Source organism: Channa argus, chromosome 13 (assembly GCF_033026475.1).
Source record: "Channa argus isolate prfri chromosome 13, Channa argus male v1.0, whole genome shotgun sequence".
NCBI lineage: Eukaryota > Metazoa > Chordata > Actinopteri > Anabantiformes > Channidae > Channa > Channa argus.
In genome coordinates, this window is record NC_090209.1 from 19746014 (window position 1) to 19769967 (window position 23954).

Consider the following 23954-nt stretch of genomic DNA (forward strand, 5'->3'; position numbering starts at 1 on the left):
CATCGTATTTATTGTACTTCTGATTAAAACTATTACCTGGAGGGCTGGGTGGAGGATGGTGAAGCACGGCAAAACAACAGAGCACAGGACATCTTTTGTGTCTATGGCAACCTTAAATGCCTGATTTCATGCCAGCTTCTGGGAAAAAATATATTGCAAAAAAGTAATTCGTTTGATGGTTTTAGACCCAAAGGCATTTGTGCAAAACATGGAATTTCCATACGCAGTCTTCAGAAGTAACTGGTATCTGGTTGCAGACCTCATTTCAACAATAATCTTCATTGTTGTCGTATTAGTGGCGCCCTGACCCCTACAAATTTGATATAATATCCCTATAATCAAATATTTCTTGTTCTAGGTAGATTAGGTTTGATTGTCTGGGAGTGTATGCAGTTTTTAACTTTAAGAAGGCAACACCACATAGCGGTACAAGCTCTAACCAGCTCTGCGGGCATGATGTGTTAATGGACAGTAGAGAGTGCTGGCCAAATTTGTGGAAAAGTTGTGGTGCTTGAATTAAATTGCAAGGGTGCAAAGAATTTGTGGAGTTGGATGAATTTGCAGTTAATTGTTGTGATTGTGAAATCCTAGAGCCCCTGAAAAGGACTCTGCCACAGTGGAATGAGCAAGAGCACAGCAGACTGCTAATTCAGTTAATTAAATGTGAGACAGTATGCAGACCAGCAGTGCAACAGAAGCTGCATTGGTTTGTAAAAATCATGGACAGTGTGGTTCTAAACAGGTTTTGTACTTTGTCCTAGTTTTATGTTGGGTTTTAAAACACACCTGCAACACAGCACTTTTTTGGTGGCTTTTGTAAACAGAATGATTTGAGGAAGTCATTACTGGACCACACAGTCCTTTGGCATCTCAGCCTTATCAAAGCTGTGGGTTGTAAGATACAAGACCAGAACCTTCTCTCTCTCTGTCTCTGTCTGTCTCTGTCTCTCTCTCTCTCTCTCTCTCTCTCTCTCTCTCTCTCTCTGTCTGTCTCTCTCTGTCTCTCTCTCTGTCTCTCTCTCTGTCTCTCTCTCTGTCTCTCTCTGTCTCTCTCTCTCTCGCTCTCTCTCTGTTTTTACGAACTTTTGACCTTAATCTTTTAGTACTGTCTTTGCAAACAAACCATTTTACATGACACTGGAGCTGTACGTATGAAACAAAAACCTTTCTACATTAGTTAAAAAGGTTACATTGATTTTATGAACCACAAGTGAAGGTATTTTTCTTATAATACATACACAACTCATCACTTGGTCACATGGCTGAAAATCATTACATTCATTAATTACATTCACCTCCACACCCAAGGTTCTAGCATACAAACCTTGAGCACAATAAATATGTATATTTAAAGGAAAAAAGAAGTTTTAGAATTGCATTGGATAGGATACTTGCTGTAACAAGCGAAGTAAATGCATTGCATAATTGACAGCACATTGTGTCATTGACAGTACATTGACTTGAGGTTTTAGGTAATTTTACTGTCCACAAATTGCAAAGGTTATACCATGCTCCTAGCTCGAAGCCCACTGAAGTAGAAAGGTTTTAGTATCATATGTACAGCTCCAGTGTGTCATGTAAAAATGTTCTGTTTGTAAAGCCAGTCAATCAGTGATTCAATGTTTGTCAAATTATATTTCTTTCACTCATCTGGACCCATGCTTGTTGGGTCTACGTCCACAAATGTTAACTTGACAACATTTTACCAAGCAGGATAATCGTTTTGTGGTGTGTTTCCACTCAGGTTGCATGAGAAAGGAGAATATTACCACACGTTAGTTAGGGAAAATGAGAAGGTAGCCTAATGTAATAAAATGGTGTGTGTGAGCAAAATTAGTGTTGTTAAAAAGAAAATTATTTTTTTTTTTTTCAGCTGAACTGAGCAGAACATTGTGATCAGAACTGTGTCAGCCTATGCATACTCATTTGTAGCCCCAGGATTTTGCTCTACTTTCAGTGGCGCAAAATGGGTTATAGACCCTAAGGCAATGCATTTTAGTTCAGCCATTTTTCTTGAGTCCCATAAGGATTTGAAGTACGCCTACTTCTTAGTGATTAAATGAATAATCCACAATTTGTCAGCTTTTGCGTATTGCTTTTGCTCATTGCTACAGCATATCATTAGAAGAAGTGGCCAAGGCATGTATTGACTCATCGCACTACATCACCAAGTCAGCCTTTCAAATTATATAGTTGCAAATACATTATGCACAAAAAGTTAGGGATATTCAACTTCTGGGTGAAAATTCAGAATGCACCTAAAATCCACTGTAACGTTTGGAGGTCAACCTAATTTGACCATCTCTAAACTTTTGAATGCACATGTCCAACTGTTCACTGTTTCTGCAAAAATCCAATCTATGAATTGACCATTGAATTGATGTTCTGGTTCAATGACTATTTGTATTTTAACAGTCCTCCTGCATCATGCTATACACATTCTGACAGAATGAGACCAACACAACACCTAACAATTGACAAGTTATTGAGACATTGGCATTTTTCCCTTTTTTTTTAATTCCATTTATTATAATTCATTATTTTCTTCAGAATGCTACAAACAGTACCCCAAAATGAAAATCTGACAGAAGTTTGTTGGAAATCTTTACAAATGTATTAAAATAAAAACACAGCCTTTGCCATGATGCTCAAAATGGAGCTCTGGTGCATCCTGTTTACACTGACAACTGATGTTTCTACAACTTGATTGGAGTCCACCTGTGGGAGATTTAGTTGATTGGACATTATTTGGAAAGGCATCCAGCTTTCTATATTAGGTCTCAAAGTTAACATCGCATATCAGAGCACAAACAGGCCATGAAGTCCAAGGAATTGTCTGTAGGCTTCCAGGACAGGATTATATCGAAGCACAGATCTGGGGAAGGGTACAGAAACATTTCTGCAGCATTGAAGGCCCCAATGAGCACATTCGCCTCCATCACACGTAAATGGAAGAAGTTTGGAACCACCAGGACTCTTCCTAGAGTGGGCCAGCCAGCCAAACTGAGCTATCGAGAAGGGCCTTAGTCAGGGAGATGACCAAAAACCCGATGGTCACTCTGAAAGAACTCCAGCGTTTTCTGTGTTTCTCATGTGGTCGACAAAAGCGGGGCAAGAACCTCCGACCCTGTGATCAGTAGGCGGCCACTCTGCCAACTGAGCCACTGCCTGAAGGACTCTGACCTAAAAATCTGTTCCAGAGCACTTTGGACCTCAGACTAGTGTGACAGTTCATCTTTCAACAAGACAATGACCCTAAGCACACAGCCAAGATGACAAAGGAGTGGCTACCGGACAACTCTGAATGTCCTTGAGTGGACATTCACAAGCCGAGAGCCCAGGCTTGAACCTGATAGAACATCTCTGGAGAGATCTAAAAGAAATGGCTGTGCACGGACGCTGCTGATGCAGTTTGAGAGGTACTCTAAAGAGGAATAGGAGAAACTGCCCCAAAATAGGTGTGCCAAGCTTGTAGCATCATACTCAAATGAATCGAGGCTGTAATTGGTGCTAAAGCTACTTGAACAAAGTATCAAATTGTGTCAGGAAAACCTTTAACAAATGTGTATTATGTACGATATATATAGCCATTTTTGTATTTAAAAAAACAAACCGTATCTTCAACTCTTCCTTAACCATGTAATCGGTAGGGGGATTCCAATGTTTCATGAATAGTGATGCATTTTAGCAGTCTGGCATTTTTGGGCTTTTAGTAAATGTCTAAGAGCAATCACTTTTAGTCTCTTCTCTTGCTGCATCCTTAGCCACTTGTTGCAGTTTTTATGGCTTGGTTGTGTTTTTACAGCTAAATTTTTCATACAGCACTTAAATAGACACAGTCCCCTCACCCACAAAACAAACCAAAAAGGGGGGGTGGACATGCCTGTACAGTATGGTTTGACTTCTCATTTGCACTTGTAAATGGTCAAACTAGGCTTCATGAAAGGTACACGAGGTAATACTTTTATCAGAAATGTTCTAAAGATTACCTCAGATTTGCAATCAGTCCTTTTGTATTGAGTAACTGTTTAAAATATGACCTGATTGTTGTGTTTTCACATTATCTAGCCCAATGTTTAGTTACAACTACAGTAAGGATATTTAGGTCGGCAAGGTTCTTTGTTTGTATTGTCTGAATACTCTTTATCATGCATGAAGTTTTAGGGTTTTGGTTTAGAAAAAGTAGAAATTAACAGGTATGGTCACTCTTAGAAAAGCTGGACATGGGAAAGGCATCATTAAGCAAACAAGTTCTTAGGCCAAGACTACTAACTGGTATATTTGACATACATATACATAATCTGGTCATATTGTGTGATTGTTAAAGCTAGTCATTGTTTAAGGTTGTCATTAATGGTTAAACTGTGGTTAAAATGATAAAGGGTAAAATTGTAGTTGTGCAAGAAATGAGGTGACTTTCTGACACTGCTCTTATATAAGCCATTCCAGTTAATTTAATTTGAATAGAGGTTTTTACAATTTAAATTCAAAAATACATTTGAAAGCAACAAGATGTACACATCACATTGACATTATTGGAGTAAATTGTGTTTTTACTTTTAGATTTATACCGAAAAATTTAGGAGCACTAGTACAAAGTTTGGGTGCACCACTTAAATTGATATGCAGTGCAAAACCTATTTTGCTACTTTATTTCTACCCCCAAAATCACCTAAGAGCAGGCACAGCGCTCACCTGATTCTGTGTTTGGTGCCCTGAAATCAGTTGCGTAAACATTGTTGTGCATGGAAGCACTACGAGAGCACTGTTCACAGAACGTGAACTCTTTTTTTTTTTTGCGAACAGCAGTTGCATGTATCCATTTACAACTAAAGAAAGTGAACGTGAGTTATTAACGTACATAGTAACCGTGAGTGGGACACTTCCTACACTCTCTGGTCAGCCACCAAGTTCTCCATCATCCTACTTCCTTAGGAGGCATTCACCACAGAGTGTAGGTCATTTTGTGTTGCAACTAAAAACATTCTAGTATGATCAGTTTTTACTAATTTAAGCTAATTAAGCCATTCAGCGAAAATTCCTTCTTTTTTTTGTTTTGTTTTTTTAATGTTAGAATATATATCGCAAAAAAAAATCAAACGTATTTAGGCATTTAACGGTATTAATTGATTGAGGTACAAATCTTGATCTTTTTGTGCTAAGTATTTGAATTTGCATTTTGTGTTATTTATATGCATAGGGAGTTCCCTCTGCTGGTTGAAAGCCAGCCATTGCAATTGATGTATCCTTTTGAGCTGTAGTAGGGCCAGGTGATTTATTGGTGCCAGCTTTCATCCCTAACTCATTCACCTACTTTCCTAACCTCTCCTATAAAATTAGCAACTCCGACTGATGTGGACTGGAGAGTGAGAAGTAGTTCCATTGCGTAGACAACATATTTAGCTTTACAACATATCTGAATATTATCCAATGTTGCCCTTTAGGTGGGCTGCCAACAGCAGGTGGAGAACAGCCCACTGTAGCATTTATAACTTTTTTTTTTTTAATGGCTTGTGACGAACATGCAAAGATTCACCAACCTCACCCCCACCTATTGGTTCCCTCTTTCATTCAGTGATGTCAGCAACGTATTCCTAGTAGCTCAGCAAAATGACCTCGCCTATATATCAGAGTTGATTAGCTGTATGTAAGTCAGACTGACTTAATTTTACGTACAGTGCCAGCCTCTACTCTGTCGCTTCATTTTTAATATAAGCCTGCCTGTCATGATGTCCCATGTGACTTGTTCTTGTAATACAGGTGATTGCATAGCTTGGTTCAGATCCTGGATGGACACTGGCAACTGCAATGGTTGTAGCAGAAACCACAGAGCAAGTGTATTTGTAAAGTGTGCGTGCTGTCGCCACATCCGCTAAATGTTTTGACAAAGGGAAGAGAAAGACAAGCACAGCTAGGGAAACGCCCATAAAAAGGAAACGCCTGCAAAGAGAGGCGCTCATATTAAGGTGGAGGCAGCATGCTGACAAAGGTGATGAGTAGCTGAGGCACTGGCACAGCCAGTTGCTGACTGGCTTGTAACACCAGCCCATCTGTATCCTGCTGTACCTCTTTGTATTCTTTTAGGAGCAGCAATTCACAACCTAAATAGCGGCATACTGAAGCACAAGTATGTGAGCTCCCTTAAAGACGCAATGTAGCCCTCATGAAGGCAAGCGGTGGGACAGCTGGTATCCTAGAAGGAGGACATTAATTATTAAGGCTATGCGTAAAAACAAAATTGATCATGATCATTGAGATCCAAAACCTTGTAATAGCTGATTATGTAGAGCTGCACCTTATTCTCCTAACATTCAGCAGCATTGCTCTTAAGCTACTTTCCATATCTGTATTATTTACACTTTTTGTCTTATTATGGAATTGATTCTACATGTGTTTGCTCTTGGCTAATGAACTTAAAATACGTTTTTTCTTTCTTTATTTTTTATTATAGTCCCATTTCTCTGTAAAGCCCATTTACATTGTTTGTGAAAACTGCATCACTGACCTTTGTTAGCATTTGATTTAATTTGCTGATGTCAGTCATATCACTTATATAATAATTAAATGTTGCATAGTCGTAGGGGATCTTTTATTTTGTTCTTTTACTACACACAAGGGAAAATGAAAAACAAAAAACCTTATGCAGAGGTAATGTATGTTGTATTATGCTACGTAGCTTTTTGTGTACTGATCCATGTACAATATCAATGCTACTTTGTACCAAATATCGACATTAGTTGAAAGTGTAAATGACTGAAAAGCTATATTTTTGGGAATGTTAAGACAATCAGGGCTAAGTAGATGTGGGTCTTTTCTGCTCAGTCTCTGTTTGAAAGCTTACGGGTTTGCTACCCATCACCAAGGGGTTAATTAGCAGCTCCCCTCCCAGCTGTCCTCTGGTTGTTCACTCTCATTAGTTTAATCTGGCTCTGTCCTCCAGCTTGCATCCCTTGCCTCTATCCTCTTGTGCACTAGAACATCTCACTGCCTGCCCCATCTCCGATGTTATCAGGGTGGAGCCTCCTGTTTCCACTGAAAATCTATTGCTCAACCCACCAGAACATACTCTGATTTGTCTGTTCACCCCTTGATGCCCTACAGCTTTGATTTTCCTAAAGTCTTTCTAATAATTTATAACAATTGTTAGAAATGATTGTGACATCAGTCTAGTTATCAAAAATCCACATTTGTGTACAGTTTTGTCGTCTTTTCCGCAACCTTGCACATGTGTAGTCTCAAAACTAAGGATGCAAGCAAAAGTACACTTTTCTTAGTAATTTTTAAGTTACATCTTCAAAATTTTTAAATTTAATTTAGAAAATTAAGTTTGTTTTAAAATATTTTCAAAAATCCTCAAATTTGCTTTTTCATGTCCAAAAAGTACTGCTTTTTCATTCATCATACACATTGTTATGGAGGATTTCCTGAATTCCTGATTAACAGATGATCTAACCCATTCTGATCAGTATGAAAATGTATGGTGTACGTATGATCATTGCTGTTTTGGAGAAATATCAGTGAAGTGTGTGTGTGTGTATGTGGAGTCGAATTACACTTCCTCTCTCCTTGTCACTATGTTGTGCTCGAGATGTCAGAGCTGATAGGAGTGGCTGGAAAATGTGAAGTCTGCCTCCCTCCTCCTCTTTCTCCTCCTCCTCCTCCCCCACCACCTCTCTAAAAATAGCAAGTAGAAAGGGAAGGCAGCAAAAGTCGAAGCTCTATCTGTTGAGCTGCCAGTGGTTTCAACACTCCCACCACCAGCACAAGGGAAAAAGACGGGCCTGTGCATCACAGGCCTAATACTAATCACTAGTAAAGACTTCTGCCTTGTCCTTTCCTTTATCAAAAATGTACAAACTCAAAATTGACCTGATCTTTAAATTGAAGGTCCATGATACACTGCCTTGGCATCAAGGACCTTCAAGCCACGAAGACCAACTGCAGTTCGTGCTTATGTCGCTTTTTGTTGTAGTCAAAACATGGTACTGCAATAAACCGCAAAGACGATAGCATATATGTGTGTACACATTGTGTGTACTTACCATTTTCACACTACTCTCACTTACCACAGACTACTTATAGCTGTTTCTTACAGAGGATACATCTAATAATAAGTTACAAATTGTATTGCTGTTCTTAATACCATGGTTTCACCTCATGCTTTGATTTGCTAAGCTGAACAGCCAATCGGAATGGGCTTTCTCATCGAAGGGACCAATACTGATTAAGCATGCTGGATCTCCCAAAAAAGGCACTAATGGGGTGTGACTATACTGGGCCAAAGGATGCTCACTAATGGCTGACTGCATATTTGACTTTATATAAAGCTTTCTATAACTAAAGCCTAACAGTTCCTGACCGCTCCTTATTAAGTTTTTTACTTTAAGCAAATAAAACAGTGGCAAAGAAAAGAAGATAGCTACAGGCGTTGCTTGATAATGAAAAAATTGCAACAAAGTGCATTGTTATATCCCCATCCATGATGTCCCAAGCCATGGCCTACAACTTATTGAAATTAAGTGATTTAAACTGGGCTTTCTAAAAATGTACTTACTAATGACAGCCCATTCATATCCCCAGCTGTGCAGTGCCAGTCCAAGCCCGGTAGAAATTGGGGAGGTTTGGGTCAGGAAGGGCATCCAGCGTAAAAACTGTGCCAAATCAACATGCGGACAATGATCCACCGTGGTGACCCTGAATTCACGGGATAAGCTGAAAGGGGGAAAAAATTTCCTGCTAGTATGTTATAATCAAACATGGCATACTTAATTATTGTTAGTTGATTATGAGCACACAGAATTGGTTCTGGGTATTATAATCATACAACATATATAATGATAGTAATGTTTGTTGCAATTTTACACTGTATTTTATTTCTAGTCAAATCTGAAAAAATTTAAATCCCGTTATTAAGGAAAAATATAAACATTTTCCAGGTTGATTATCCTTAGTCTATACCTGTAGGGTTACTAATCTAATAAAGCACAATATATAATACAATTCCCACCTTGATTTGTTAACTTTCCTCATATAACATTATTCCATTGACAAAACCTGTTCAGACTTGTCTTTTTGTAGAGGAGCAGTATCTATGTCTAGTTTCCTTTTTAAAAATTTTGGGGTTATAGTTACTACTGTCTAAAAACCTTGTTTAAGAAGTAGCAGATAATATATTCATATGTAATTTCTAGACATCGCTATAATATTTGTAATATTATGGACATTAATGCAAAAGTTGTCAGCAGTACAACTGTTGTTGAGTTATTTATATACTGCAGTGTATGAATCACCCTAACGTAGACTTTATCAACCAGTGCACCCATATCCTTAGCTTATAACACCTTTTTAAGTTGAATAATTTATACATGCTGGTGTTTGCTTAGTAATATGTTGCTGACCTACTGAAAAGTCTACAGGTAGGTGTTACCGCTTACACGGGGGGGATATTGCAGGGAAGATAAGAATTAGTCAGTGATATTACCGTGAGATGTTTTTATCACCAAGATTAGGGGGTTAAGGTGCCTCGCTTAGGTGCCGACCCATTTAGTAGCATTGGCCAATCAGATGACAGGTAGCTACGAAGATGTCAGATGATTAAGGTATACATTCAGAAGGTCTCGACACACCCCAGGACAAAGGACCTGTATTGAAACCTAGAGATACAGGGAGGTAAGGTTAGTTTAAAGTACTTGCCTTGTATTTAAATATTGGAATTCATGTTATGTAGAGCATAGGTTTGAAATGAACTTTTATAGATTCGGGAGGTTTATTGGTTCTTGAATGAGTGAGTGAAAAGAGACAGCATGAATGAAAGACTATCAACTGGGTTTTGTGTGATCACTGAAATATGTGCAGAAGGTTAATGGATGGATTTTTTTAGTTGTCTTATTGGGATTTTAAGTTGTAATGATTTTACTACCTACAATTTGTACATCAATGTTAAGGGTGTCTCCATACCTGTACCGAGGTCATAATTGTTGACAGTATTATTTTCTATTTAGTAGAATTTGTCTTCTTTGTATGGACTTTGAAGGTGTCAGTGCTAAGAGCGTCAACTGGAGGATTCGGGTCAGCAGAATAGGCACTGCTCTTAGGATCATCAGCAGGTTTTGTCTTAACCGGATTTGTTGGAGGAGCTGAATCAACTGTGTCCCAGGATTACAAGGATGACATTGGAGGAGAGTTTAGAGTGCGAAGGCTAGAACATTCACAGCTTCAGTGGACCCTGCCTATCAGATGAGGTTACAATAGTCTAACAATACCCAAGCTGGTCTCTTGGTTTGCTTCTCTACTATTCTGTCTCAGTTTAACAGTCAGTAGGGGGTATGTGTTGGTCCCTTATGATTAGGTGGATTTTTATGAACTTTTTCTTGATTAGTTTTTTGGCTTTGGCCGTTAATAAATGGTTTTCAGCTGCTTGGTGTGACCAGATGTTCACCCATTCGTTAGTTATTGTTTGGAATGAACAATTCAACTATTCCTTGAAACTGTTATCTTAGGCCTAAATAACTAGGTAGCAGTTTCAAGCTGGCAAGGAGAATTCTTAAGGTGTCTAGAAAGTGTCTGTAATGATTCCCTGTGACTTTGGGACCTACAGAATGAAATTAAGACACTGCGTGACCCTTACCTACATTTCATCAAATAACAATGTCCCACAAAATCACTACAAAAGATGTGGTAATTTGGTACACTAAATTGCAGAATTAAAAAAAAAAAAACTGTTACTCAGCTGTTCATTTTGTGTATAACTACAAACATGGCATGACCAGTGTGTGGAATGTATGTTGATTGACTTAATTCTTGTTTTTTCCAGATCAGCAAGAGTATAGGCGGCGGAGCGAAGCACACTATTAGCAGAGGAAAATGAGTGAACTGGATCAGCTACGCCAGGAGGCTGAGCAGCTCAAGAACCAGATCAGAGTAAGTCCTTCTTTATCAAGTTGCCTAATTGTTTTTTTCTTAGTTTACAGTTTCGGTTGACATCAGATAAGCTTTGTGCTTGAGACATCAATTTAAACTGGAGTGTATAAAAGTAGGCTTTGCACAGTGATGCTTCTCCATTAACACATAGAACATATACAAAAACATTTTGTCAGTCTGCTGTATAAAAACATTTATTTATTTAGTTAGTTAGTTAGTTGTATAGCCAACAACTGTTTCAACACCAAATTTCTTACATTTAAGTGATTATATTTGCTGACACCATTGCGTACAATGCTGCAGATCTGCCACCAAAGATATTCTATCATAAGATACTTTATGGTATTTCCAATTAATAATTTATTAAAATTGCAATCCAATTTATTAAAGCTTTCTGTTAAAATCTGTAAGAGTTTTCTTACAAATGACATTAAACTGACAATCTATTATTAAAATTGTTATCATTGGAGTGAAACTGTCGTCTCTATTATAATGCAGACACCACTGGCTTCAGGATATGCATGAGGTGAAATGTTCTTGAAAATTGATAAATAAAATAATGAATTCTATTACCAACATCTGTGTTTCGGTGGTGAACACAAACTACTCAAAAGTAATACGGTTTGCCATGCAGCCCTGTTATTTCACTAATGTTGAACTAATTGTTTGAAACCAGAAGCTCTTTACAGCCTTATTTTTTGTCTTTCTTTTTTTTTTTTTTTTTCCTCCCCCATTTAGGATGCCAGGAAAGCGTGTGCGGATGCTACCCTGTCTCAGGTAATGAATACATTTATGCAATGATCTTAACTTGTCATTTGCCATTTAAACTATAATAAAATGTTATTTAAAAAAACTTGACACTTGAAGTAAACCCATTGAAATATGAGTGCGAACATTAGTAGAATATCTATCGCTCACAAAGTGACATGTTCTATGATCCTAATCTCATTCAGATCACAGCTAACATCGACCCCGTTGGCCGAATTCAGATGCGCACTAGACGGACATTGAGGGGGCATCTGGCTAAAATCTATGCCATGCACTGGGGCAGTGACTCGAGGTAATGTCATTCAATTCCATTCTAGCCATTAACTAAACATTTCATCCCACTGACCCAGCACCCCTTGCCTAAATGCAGGAGATGGACATAAAGGAGTACTTGACTGTTTTTGTGCTAGTCACTTTTCCTCAGGCTCTTTGTCTAATCATGACATTTCAAGCTTATTCCTGCATCTGAGAATAGGTCTTTTTCTTTAGATTTGTCCAAATTGAACTCTGATTAACGTATACTATTTGTGCACGTCTACAATAAAAATGCATTTTTATCAAATGCCCATTGTACATACGTCGGTAACACTGTCTTTTAGTGTGTCCACTGTGTCATGTGTCTGTGTCTGCAGTGTTTGTGTGCATTGGGGGTGGGGAAAGTGTGTAGGGAAAATACTCAAAATGGAGTCAGCTTTTGTTAGAGCTATGCTGAGGCTGATAACCAAGGCAGCTGAAGCAACACTTCTCACTTCACATAAAGCCCTTTTCTCTAGAGTTGTACACATCTCTCACCTCAGCAACCAACAAGTTAATCACTGTCGTGCTGGTGTGCGTCAGTCCACAGAGAGGGCTTTGCTAACTACTTTGTCACCTCCTCATCCTCCCAATCATTCAACTAAGAAAAAAGTCTAGCGCTGTTTTACCCACTGTCAGTTCATCCTATTTGTTTGTTTCATGTTAATGTTTCACCTCCCAGTGGAGTTGGGGTATTTATTAGACTACCTGCTGAGATGCAACCACCCAGAAAGAAGGTCACATGAAGATGTTTGGTCTAGACTCTGGGTCACAGAGTCTAGACCAAGTCTGCTATTTTTAACCCAGTGTTGCAGACTGGGGAAGGCTTTCAACAGTGTTTTAAAGAATAGATTCAACCTGACACTTCAATAGACAATAAAATATTCAATAAATTGTGGTATACTGTGGACTCTAAAGGTTTGTAGATCCACTGAGAAAATAACCTAATCCAATTTTGTTACATCAAATTTTCTATATGCTACGACAGGAAATATAAGTATCTAGTTGGATTTGTCACCATTATTATGGCAGCTGTACATTATAGTAAGAATCCCTCTGCAAACAACATAAATGTCAGTACCTTTAATAATATGACATAAGACAGATTGCATTCAGTGATTCTGTGTCAATATTACTCAATAATTGTAGCAAAATCCCTGCCCTGTTCTATTAGGGGAAAAGCTAGTTTACAGCTTCATCTGACTTCTAATGTACACCAGCATTTAACGTTTTCAGGGATGGTGACAAAAGGAGGATAGAGGTTTTGTGTGCACGAGACTTTTGGTTGTTGCTTTCCATGTAAATGTCAAGTTAAACCAACTATTTTACAATAGTGAAGGTTAGAACAGCAATCTTTATGTATAATAAATACAAAAATCAATAATCAGCATAATATCAATATATATCAAACAAAACTAATAAACTCAAGTTTGTGCAAACTGCAATTTGAACTGATCAACTAAAAACAAACTGCTCATTTTCTCATCACAAACACAGCATGATGAAAAATATGCATGACTCATTGCATCATTCAGGATTTCTTGGCATTGAAAGAAATTTCACTGTAGCATCATTGTATGAAAATTTTCCCACAAGAGGCCCATTTATTGATATTCTTAAACAGGATCCCAAGTGATTTCCTTACATTCAGTGCTTGAGGTGTGTTGTCTTGGTTTAGTAAATTTAAGGGTTAAATTTAAGGATGGATCTATATTACTAAGAGCAACTACGAGTTTACATTTAAACTTTGTTCAAATCTATAAGACTGACAAATTGCAACTTAAGCTACCATAGGTGTTCTAATACTACCACAGGATATATTTGTGGTTCTCTGCTACTGTGGGTCCCAGCCAGATGCTCTGTTTGCTTCTATCTGCTGGGTCACCTGCAGCTTGCGTTTGACCCATAGCCTGTATCTGTGAATCACCTGTGTCACTGATGCAAATGGTAACACTGCCTTACCAGAGCTATAAGAAGCAAGTCAAATTGCAGTGCGGAAGAGACCCAGATAAAGGAACCTCACAGGCCCCCAAACACAAATGAGTATTTCCCAATAAACGTATGTTGGACGCTCTGCCTGTGCTATTATAGGGGAAACACTATACAGTGTACAGAAGTCAGGCGTTTTAGTCTCCCCAAGCATGGATTCAGGGTTTTTAGAAAAAATTAATAACTAAAACTTTTCTTCAGTAGTACTTTGTATTTTTTAGTACAGGAGTACTAAACAACTTTGATTGCAGTAAAATCTGAGTCACTATTCATTTGATTGGGTTCAGTGGGTACAGAGTTTTTTATAAACACACTTGACCAAACTGAATTTTTCTTGTTGTTTTTATTCCTCAGCTGATACAAAGAGGTTTTTGTTACATCTGCCCTGTGTTTCTAAAGTTTGGAGTTAAGTTTTTTTGTTGTTGTTGTTGTTTTGTGTTTTTCAAAATCTATGCTAATTTCTTTTACATTTATTCATTGTATTACATATGTTAAAACTTTTAAAGCAATCACACATTAACACACATTGAATTAAAACCCAACTTATCACACAACTGTACCCTTAGATGTGGATTAGAGGGAAAATCCAAATACTTTGTAGGTTTTTCCTTTTTCTGCCTTTCACTTTGGCTAAACAAAACTACTGCCAAACATGGAGCACTCCCTGCACTTGGCTGCATCAGCTCATCATTAAAGAAGGATGCAATTGCATTGTGAATTCCAGTTTGCTTTTTGTTTGGCTATAAAAGTGATTAGGAATATCAGTAAATAAGACTAACAAATGCAATGATATCCAGTGTTTTGAAAAATGAAATATCTTTTCTTTTTTAAAAACACTGGGTTTCTGTTCCCAACCCTCTTGAGTTCAGGGCTCTACTCTGACTTGAAAGTGAGCACATCATGTATCATACATAGACTTTGTTTAACAATTCATTTTAACCCCTGGAAATGATACATTATTTTCTTATAAACTAGAATTCCCAGTGAGAACCATTCTGTCTCTAGCTTATTATTGGAGTGTGCACATGTGAGTGTGTTCACGACTCCCTGGTAGTTAAGATTTGTGTAGTCCCAGCAGGCCTCAGTTTGTTCAATCTTTCTCTTGTTCCTGTGTGCATTGGGAGCATCACTGTGGTTACTTCTGTTGGATTCGCCCAGATAGCAAAGCCACAGGGGTACCTGAGAGTCATTTCTAGAAGGCAAAAAACAGGTTGTAACAATTCCTTTTGGTATAAGTGCTTATAATGCAAGCTGTTGGGTTCTGTTTTTGATAAATATAAAAGAATGGGGGGGCTTTTTCCTCAAAAGTAATTGATAGTCAGTTGGAGTTAACAAAAATATGTATAAAATATTAGTCACCTCTTTGTATCAGTACATTTTGGTAATAGCCCTATCCATTCTCTTGAATACTGTGATGTTGATGCAGGATTAATGCATCTTAAATATTATACAGGTATAGTGTTAAACCTTTAAATTCATTTAGAAGACAGACACTGTCAGTGAGGGTTTTTTTGTGGGGGGATTTAACATTTGTTTTAAAGACCAGTCTTCACTCACTCAAATTGTAATCTTTTCTTTGTGCATTACTTCAACTACAAATTCAACAAATTCCTTATATCTGTACCCACATTCAAAGAGAAAATAAGATCACTTGACATAAATCGCTAGCCATCGGTTATCATAGTCATTCAGTTCTTGATTTCTACCCGATTATCATTACACACAGTATCGATAATCAGTGAAACGAAGTACATTATCTATTAGTGATGGCTAGATGACGCCTCATGGATGTATATGTACTGTATGTATGGATGTGTATGGCACAGTTTCCTAACTGTGTTGACGCTGTGTTGGTGTATCGCATAATAGCGACATCTGCTGGAAACATTGCAGGAAACTTGGATAAAGCATGTTGAGACTGAATATTGTTCATCCCTTCTGACATGTGACTGAATGGTCCTGTTTACATGACCAGCTGATAGTAAAGTGATAACTAAATAAAAGCGAAGTGTATATATTCCAATTAGTTTGAATATACCCAAGATAATATGACCATGACTTATAGTATGTAAATCAAAGTGAAATTTCTATAATTTTCATTTAGGAAAATAAAGGAAAGTGGGAGTGCTTGTGTACTTATGTGAGGGGAAAAGGCAGGATTTACACATTTTTATTAAGAAAGAAGTTTTTGTAGCATGTTGGCGCCAAGGCGACTTTGGCTCTTTGAGACCAGTTCTCCTGCTTTGGAAAAAACTCTTACACAAGGTTCAGATGAGGCAGGAATACATTTTTAAAAAAAAGAAAATTTAAAGCAAGTTTTTAGAGGTGCGTTAATGAAGTGCTCTTGTTTATGTAAGACAGCTCTGTGGAGCAGAGAAAATTAATTCATGTGAAAAATAATTAAAATGAGTCCTTCTGAAAGGAATTTCAACGTAATTAACTCAAATGAAAACTGAGCAAAAGTGGAAATGGGAAAGGAAAACATTTACCTTATTTGGTTTTTTACAATCAAAATAATCCCAGACGTGAGAAAATTTCCTTTTTCTCGTTGGTTCCCTAAATATCAGTGGATATGACGAAACAAAAACTAATACAAACAGCACCAAACAAGTCTCCTCTCCTCCTTTCATCAGGAAAACGGTCAAAAGTAGAGCTTCCCAATGAACACAATTTGGTTCACTTTCTTACAACACAGCAGCTGAATCGCTAGCATGATTATTCTCAAAGCAACACACCTTAAAACAGGATTTCGCTCTTTGTGCTTGATGCAGGCACCAACGCTTCAGTATTTTTTGACCCATCACTATTATCTAATTAATATACAATGCAATCTTTGAGCTTTTGGTCAGCATCAAGTTTTCTGTTGTTAGCTCTGTACTCAGGCACATTGGATTTAAAAATAATAATTGAGGTTAAGTTGTTACCTTCAAGGGTTGTTAATAGTATGGAAGGTTGACCCTGCCTGCAAGCTTAGGGTTATTTATGATCACAAATAGGAGCAGCTCAGTGCCAGTAATTTTCAAATGGATGCAGAAATGTATCGCAGAATCAGTTGTCATTTGTTGTGCTTGATAAAGTACTCATTCAGAAAGGGCATAAACCTTGAATGTCTTTCTTTTATTTAGGCTTTTGGTCAGCGCCTCCCAGGATGGAAAACTCATCATCTGGGATAGCTATACCACGAACAAGGTAAAACACCAAACACCATAGAAATAAAACTTGGTCATTGGTCTGTAGCGTTTTTTTTTCCCCCCTATACTTTGTGAATAACCTTGTTTAGTTTTATCACTGTCTGTTCATTCATATCTATTAGCATTTGTATGAATTCAGAACTTGAAACACACACACACACACACACACACACAAACAAACACACCCTTTACAATTATTTGCTATATTTTGTTTCTGAAGAAACATATGATGGTGTCTTATAAGGGGCGCAATTGCTGTTACATAGTACTGCCTGAAGAAGCCGTCATCAGAATTTAGCCCTAAAATTAGTTTTATACTTAACTGGACAGGCAGTGTCAGAGCTTTGCATTCTTATAAATTAAAGATTTATATAAACATCTTGTTTTTCGTTTACTTGTTTGTCTTCCACATTTCTAGCTTTTGATTTTTTTTAAATTGACAAAATGGGGAGTTCATTATAAAACAATTCACAAGTTTTTGAGGATGCCAACTAATGTTATTTATAGTGGGTCTTGTGCTCTTGAAAGGTTAAGTTAATATTGCAGTCACATTCCCTCCCCTCTCGCTCCCATCTGTCACTACATACTATCTAATATTAAATCTTTTTCCTGTCTTTCAGGTCCATGCCATCCCATTGCGCTCCTCCTGGGTGATGACGTGCGCCTATGCTCCTTCTGGGAACTATGTTGCCTGTGGAGGTCTGGACAACATTTGTTCCATCTACAACCTCAAGACCCGCGAGGGAAATGTTCGTGTCAGCCGTGAGCTGGCTGGGCACACAGGTAGGCTGGACACATCCGTTAGCATGAACCCATTTACCAGTCAGTTCCAAGATTTTCTGAAGGTCAGATCTAGACATCAATTGGAGGGGGCCTCCAATCTAGACATGACTTGGTCAGGGGTCCTCTATTAACTGCAACAAAAGCACAACCTTGGACCAAACCTGCCTTGGAGAAACTCCAGATTAGGCACTAGAGACAATTAGCAGAGCCTGCTGATTTTAGGATTCATAGTATGCTGAAGTGTAATAATACAAAGAACTATATTCTTTTTAATGCCAAAGTATTACTGTTAAATATATTAACATCTGTACAAATAGCAGTAGCAAGTACTGAAACAATTGAAAAACCTTAATAGACAAGATTTAGCATTTTCACACAACCACTGTTTACTGTAGTTTTATTTAGTTTGTAGAAATGACACATTTTTTTTGCAAAACTTTTGCATTTGCCAGTCACATAGTATGTGTGTGTCCATTAAAACAGGCTTTTAAACTATATTCCAGCTCAAATGTGCTGGGTTTTAGGCAAGAAGCATTCATCTGATCAGTGTCACATGATGCAGGAAGTGTGTCAGCATTTTAGTTCTAGTTCTCTCACTGTTAAGAGGAGCACATACACTGTGCCAACTAGTTAGGATGAACTATGGAAGCAAATGCTAAACAAGGAATTTGCCCATAGCTCCTCTATCTAGTAGTGATATAGGGACTTTGTGTCCCCGTAATCTGGCAAACAACATTCTCTGAAGCTGTGATTATAATTTGAAGTAAGACTTTTCCTCTGTGCTGACTGTAAGGAAATGAAGGCTGTACCTCTTAATAAGAGGGTCCATCATGAATTAATTTATTAATTAGTGTGTTTGGTTCATTGTAGGTTACCTGTCCTGCTGTCGCTTCCTGGATGACAACCAGATTGTCACCAGCTCTGGAGACACCACCTGGTGAGTTTTGATACTGCACCTAATGCAATCCAAAGCAGCACCACTACAAATGAAGACCACAAAAAGTTTATTTTTATTTATTTAATTTTTTAAAAAATGTATTAGTAAAATGTGATCGCTATAATTTTTAAATACTACATTTAGCACCATTCAATTATTAGTTATTTCTCTAGGGAAGGTGGATTAATTTAAATTTTTGTGTGATTTGAATCCAGTCAACAGCATTTTGAAAATTGTAACAATTATGGCCACAATTGGTAATGGCAATTAACTAATAGCAGTTTTTATTTGTAATATATACCCATGGATATATTTACACTTATCACAACATTTCTAGTATACTGAAGAAAACATAAAATGTGACGATTCCCAAGGAAGTTCTTAAGCATCTCTTTAGGATTTCTGATTCACGTTTCTGCTAATTCCCGATGGACCTTATCATGATATCTTTTGGGCAAGGGCAGTTATATTTCTTTACATCATATTGTAAGGTGTTGATTTTAGTCCCCTTAAGGGGACTAATGCTTGTCAACAATATATATGGAAACACAAGCGCATATCAGATAAATTGGATTCCCATCCAACAAAGTGTACTCATAAGTAAGTCCGTCTTTACATTCAAGTCAGCCTTAAGTTTCCAGTGTTGGGTCTTCCTATAGTAGTTTGACTCGACACAGCTGTCAGCATAATGTTGTATGCCTTCAACCCTTTCCTTCTTTGACAGTTGAGATTTTTAAAGTGCTTTAAAAATTGTTCTTTAAATTGGCTGTAATTTGACAGTGTTGGGTCTTCTTTTATTCATAGTGCTCTGTGGGACATTGAGACTGGTCAGCAAACAACTACATTTGCTGGCCACACCGGTGATGTCATGAGTCTCTCTCTGGCACCTGATACCAGGCTGTTTGTGTCTGGAGCCTGCGATGCCTCGGCCAAGCTCTGGGACATTAGAGAAGGAATGTGCCGACAGACCTTCACTGGCCACGAGTCAGACATCAACGCCATCTGTGTATGGGCTTTACACACACACACACACACACACACACAGGCGTGTTATACGGGGTGTCAAGTATTCATTTCCAAGACTGCCAAGAACCTTACAAGTTGTTAAGGGCAGGGTGATGTCAGGTTTTATAAGGAAATTGCAAGTAAAGATGCAGATGGTGACCGAAAATGACGCTGCATGTCCGTGTTTTTTTTCTATATCTGTATTAATAGGGATTTTTACAAGACTTAAATTAGGTCTGTTCATTGCATTGACTAGAATTGTTACAACTTTTTAATGCAAAATGAATGCTACAAGGGAGTTGTAAGCTAATTGTTACTGACATACACTTTCAATATTTACTGTTCAATAATATCATTTAATTTATTTAAAATACATTACGTGTATATTGAAAAATCTCTCTTCACTTTTGTTGCAGTTCTTCCCTAATGGGAATGCCTTTGCCACTGGCTCAGATGACGCTACCTGCCGGCTCTTTGACCTGCGTGCTGACCAGGAGCTGATGGTTTACTCACACGACAACATCATCTGCGGTATCACTTCCGTGGCATTCTCCAAGAGTGGCCGCTTATTGCTGGCTGGCTACGATGATTTCAACTGCAACGTCTGGGACACTTTGAAGGCCGACCGTGCAGGTAAGCCTTTGTATACACAGAAAAGTTGAGCTGAATGAATATGCTGTACTGACACATGTCCTAATGCCACTTTTCCCTCAAATATTTTTGGATAATTTAACTAATGGTGCAATAAACACAACATGACAGTAAATGCTTCCGTTTTATTAACAGTTAAAATAATAAATATTATAAACATTTTTATACATTGTGTGAGAACCTGCAAGGCTTGTCGTTGGTAGCAGGCGTTTCTCAACATTTCAGTGTATTTTACAGTTTTGGTTTCGACAAATTCTAGCTATTTATTTAAACAATAAGTAAATTCTTCTATAATAGTGGCAGTTTTCGCAGTATTTTTATGTAGTATCCATTGACCGTTAGTGTATCAACCCTGTACCAACAATGGAGATTGGTTTCCCTATACAGTATGTAGTGTTATATAGGCATTTTTTGATTTTATGTAAATACTACCTGATAAGACTGTATAGTACAGCCTAAATGAGGATTTCACACAGCTCTTAAGCTACTGAGCAGGAAGCAGCTTCTCTAGATTCCAGTTTTAATGCTTGCAGTTTGATATGAAAAACTGTTGAAATATCAGTTTTGTCCAAGAAATAAAATCACCTGCTGCAAAAGTAAAGAAGTAAAGTTTTTATTTTTATTTTTATCCTTTGTCCCAGATTTCACATGAGCTCAGGTTTTCACCAACTCATCATATCTGTAGAAATTACGAACGTTTTTGGAACTTATCTTCCAGTGGTTATGTCTCCATAGCTATGCCTATACTAGTAGGTATCCATCAGACAGAGCATGTTTGTTGCCATGTCTCAGTCTGTATTGTCTCCATAGGTGTCCTGGCTGGTCATGATAACCGAGTGAGTTGCTTGGGTGTTACCGATGACGGCATGGCAGTGGCAACAGGGTCCTGGGACAGCTTCCTTAAGATCTGGAACTAGAGTCTGAAGGTAAAGGATCCATCAGTTTTTACAGAACATCTGGGGGGTTGAAATTAAGCTACAGCATATAATATAAGTGAAACCATCCATTTTTTTTAAAACTACTTCATGATCACTTATCTATTTCTAGCTTGTCATTACTATATTGAGATTGGACTTTTAAATGTTGTATTATTTGTGTCTATTTTGTTGTTTACTACAAATCGTACTTGGGCAAAGTGATCTACATAACACAATTAATGCTTCATATTATAACTTAAGAATTTTGTGGCAAATAATACACTTTTTTTTTCTTCCCTAGACGGCATCCGGACTCCAAAGTTGAGTGGAAGACCATTCCATCATCACAATGTTAAATTTTATTGCATATCCAATCTTTTCAAAAACACCATAATACTGACTCCAAACACCCCAAAAACTATCAAGGGCAGAAATTCTCTCTCTTCTTCTCATTTAAAAGAGCACAATTGTCCACTCATTTAGATACAAAAATAGGGAGGGGGGGGGGGGGGGGGGGGGGGGGGGGGGTAGTGTAAGGAATTCAGTCGTTTCAAAAATGAAACAGAGGGAAATACTGTACATTCTTCCCATGATTATGGTCTGGTATTGTAGTAGATAAAAATACAAACTCATCACTGCTGCCACCACCACCAAGAAGCAAACATGTTCTGCATCCTCATACACAGGTCTGAGTAAAGGTTATTTTATGACAGTAATCTAACTCTTAATAGCTTTTTGGTTATGTTTTATTTTATTTTATTTTTTGTTTTATTTTTTTCACTGTTATTTTGGATTTTAAGAGAACTAGATCTGAACTGTCAGTTAATGATTAAAATGAGGATCAAAGCTTTGTTTTTCCTAGTCTTTACATATTTTAGAGATTGTTTCAAGTTGAGAACCTCCAGATCATGACCTTTTTAAATCCAGCTTTATCCCACTGGAGAACAAATGAGAGAATTGAGCTTCAACAGGGAGTCCTCAGGCCACTTCTGGCCCTTCTGTATATTTAGTCCCATGATACTTACTTTCTTTTTTCCATTGTAGTCCACAAATCTTTGTTTGCACAAAAATTAAACTTTGCATATATAGAATAATGTCTAAGGAAAAGAGTTAACTAACCAAGCACATGCTGTTTATGATGAATGCTCGTTTTTAAAACGAAAAACAAAGAAAAAAACATTTTAACCATTCTTACACCTTTTCGTCTGGCAACAGTGTAGATTAATTAAATCACAATTAACCCATTGGATCATAATCCACCCTGCCCCCTTTTTTATTCATTTAGTTTTTGTTTTTCACTTTGTTTCCCCTGGTTTCTGTTGCCTGTGGTTGGGACCGGTGATGTGATTTGGTCGGGTAGGGAGTACCTCCACTTTAGCCCGGTTGCAATCCGGATGTTTCTTTTCAAACAGAGGTGCCCATTCCGTGCTTGGAAATGCAGTTACTACTCTGTGAATGACATGTTGTATAAATCAATGTTTGAAAATAATGATATTGAAACTTTTTAAGTTAAAAACGATAAAAAAAGATTTTGGTTGTCTGCCATGGGTGGGTTATCTCTTAGAATCGCATGCTGTAGAATTGCTTAAAAAGGTGCATATGGAATTAAGTCCTTTGATGTTTTTCTTTAAGAAAATAACCTGTTGAATAGATCAATACAATGGTATTTATATTTTTTTTTTTTTAGTTTTTGGCTACTCTGTGCATACATGATCCATCTAAAATATCAAAGCTATGCACTTGAGAAGCAAACCCTGCAACATAAATGGTTACTTGGTCCATAACTTGGGAGGGATTCCACAAATTCAGCAGTAACGTAAATGTTTAAATTGTACACACATGCATACGTACATTCATTCACCTAAACATACACAATCTCAAATGGAACAAATAAATTTTCATTCTTCTGTAGCAAACAAAATTCCTCTTACAAAGAAAAACATTTTATAACAGGTTTTTTTTCTTTCCTTTAATAAAAAATAAATAAAAAAAATCTTGCAGCATCTGAATGGCAGAATTTTCTGTTGTTCCTTTCTCCTTGTAAACAGAAGCTATTTCTTTAGCAGTAGTGACATTTTTTTCCATTCTGTTTTTTCTCTGCGACATTCTGTACAAAAAAATGTGCTGTAATTGTGCGTTAGGCCTGGAGTTGGCAAAAAATAAAACGAAATAAAAAATATTAAAAATTAATTAAATTCCCTTTCCTTTTCTCTTTCTCCATCAAATAACTGTAGAGCTCTGCACCCCCACTGTTCTCTTTTCACCTTTTGTATTTAATTTTAAAGTCAGTCAGTGTACAACCGAAAGCTGGATGCAAGATAGAAACTATATTAAAATGTACTGTTATTTAAGATGTAATAAAAAGCAGTTTGAGATGACCTACTGTGTTGAGTGTGATTCACTTAGAGCGGTTCCCACAGAAGCTAGAATGTTGCAGACTGTTTGGTTTTCTTGTAATTATGTTCAAGTCAAATAAACAATTTCTTATCCACTGTTGAA

At 37.4% G+C, this 23954-nt stretch overlaps 1 protein-coding gene across 1 annotated transcript in view; it reads left to right on the top strand.

The window, feature by feature from the left end:
- The window catches only part of gnb1a (guanine nucleotide binding protein (G protein), beta polypeptide 1a), a 32468-nt gene extending 8514 nt beyond the window's left edge, over positions 1-23954 (top strand). Inside the window, exons 2-11 of the mRNA XM_067525752.1 lie at positions 10814-10920; positions 11659-11697; positions 11874-11980; positions 17097-17160; positions 17783-17945; positions 18816-18882; positions 19687-19888; positions 20304-20520; positions 21349-21464; positions 21757-23954. Of these exons, the coding sequence (XP_067381853.1) occupies positions 10864-10920; positions 11659-11697; positions 11874-11980; positions 17097-17160; positions 17783-17945; positions 18816-18882; positions 19687-19888; positions 20304-20520; positions 21349-21455 (1023 nt within the window). The 5' untranslated portion in view covers positions 10814-10863 and the 3' untranslated portion in view covers positions 21456-21464; positions 21757-23954. The remainder of the gene's footprint in view (positions 1-10813; positions 10921-11658; positions 11698-11873; positions 11981-17096; positions 17161-17782; positions 17946-18815; positions 18883-19686; positions 19889-20303; positions 20521-21348; positions 21465-21756) is intronic.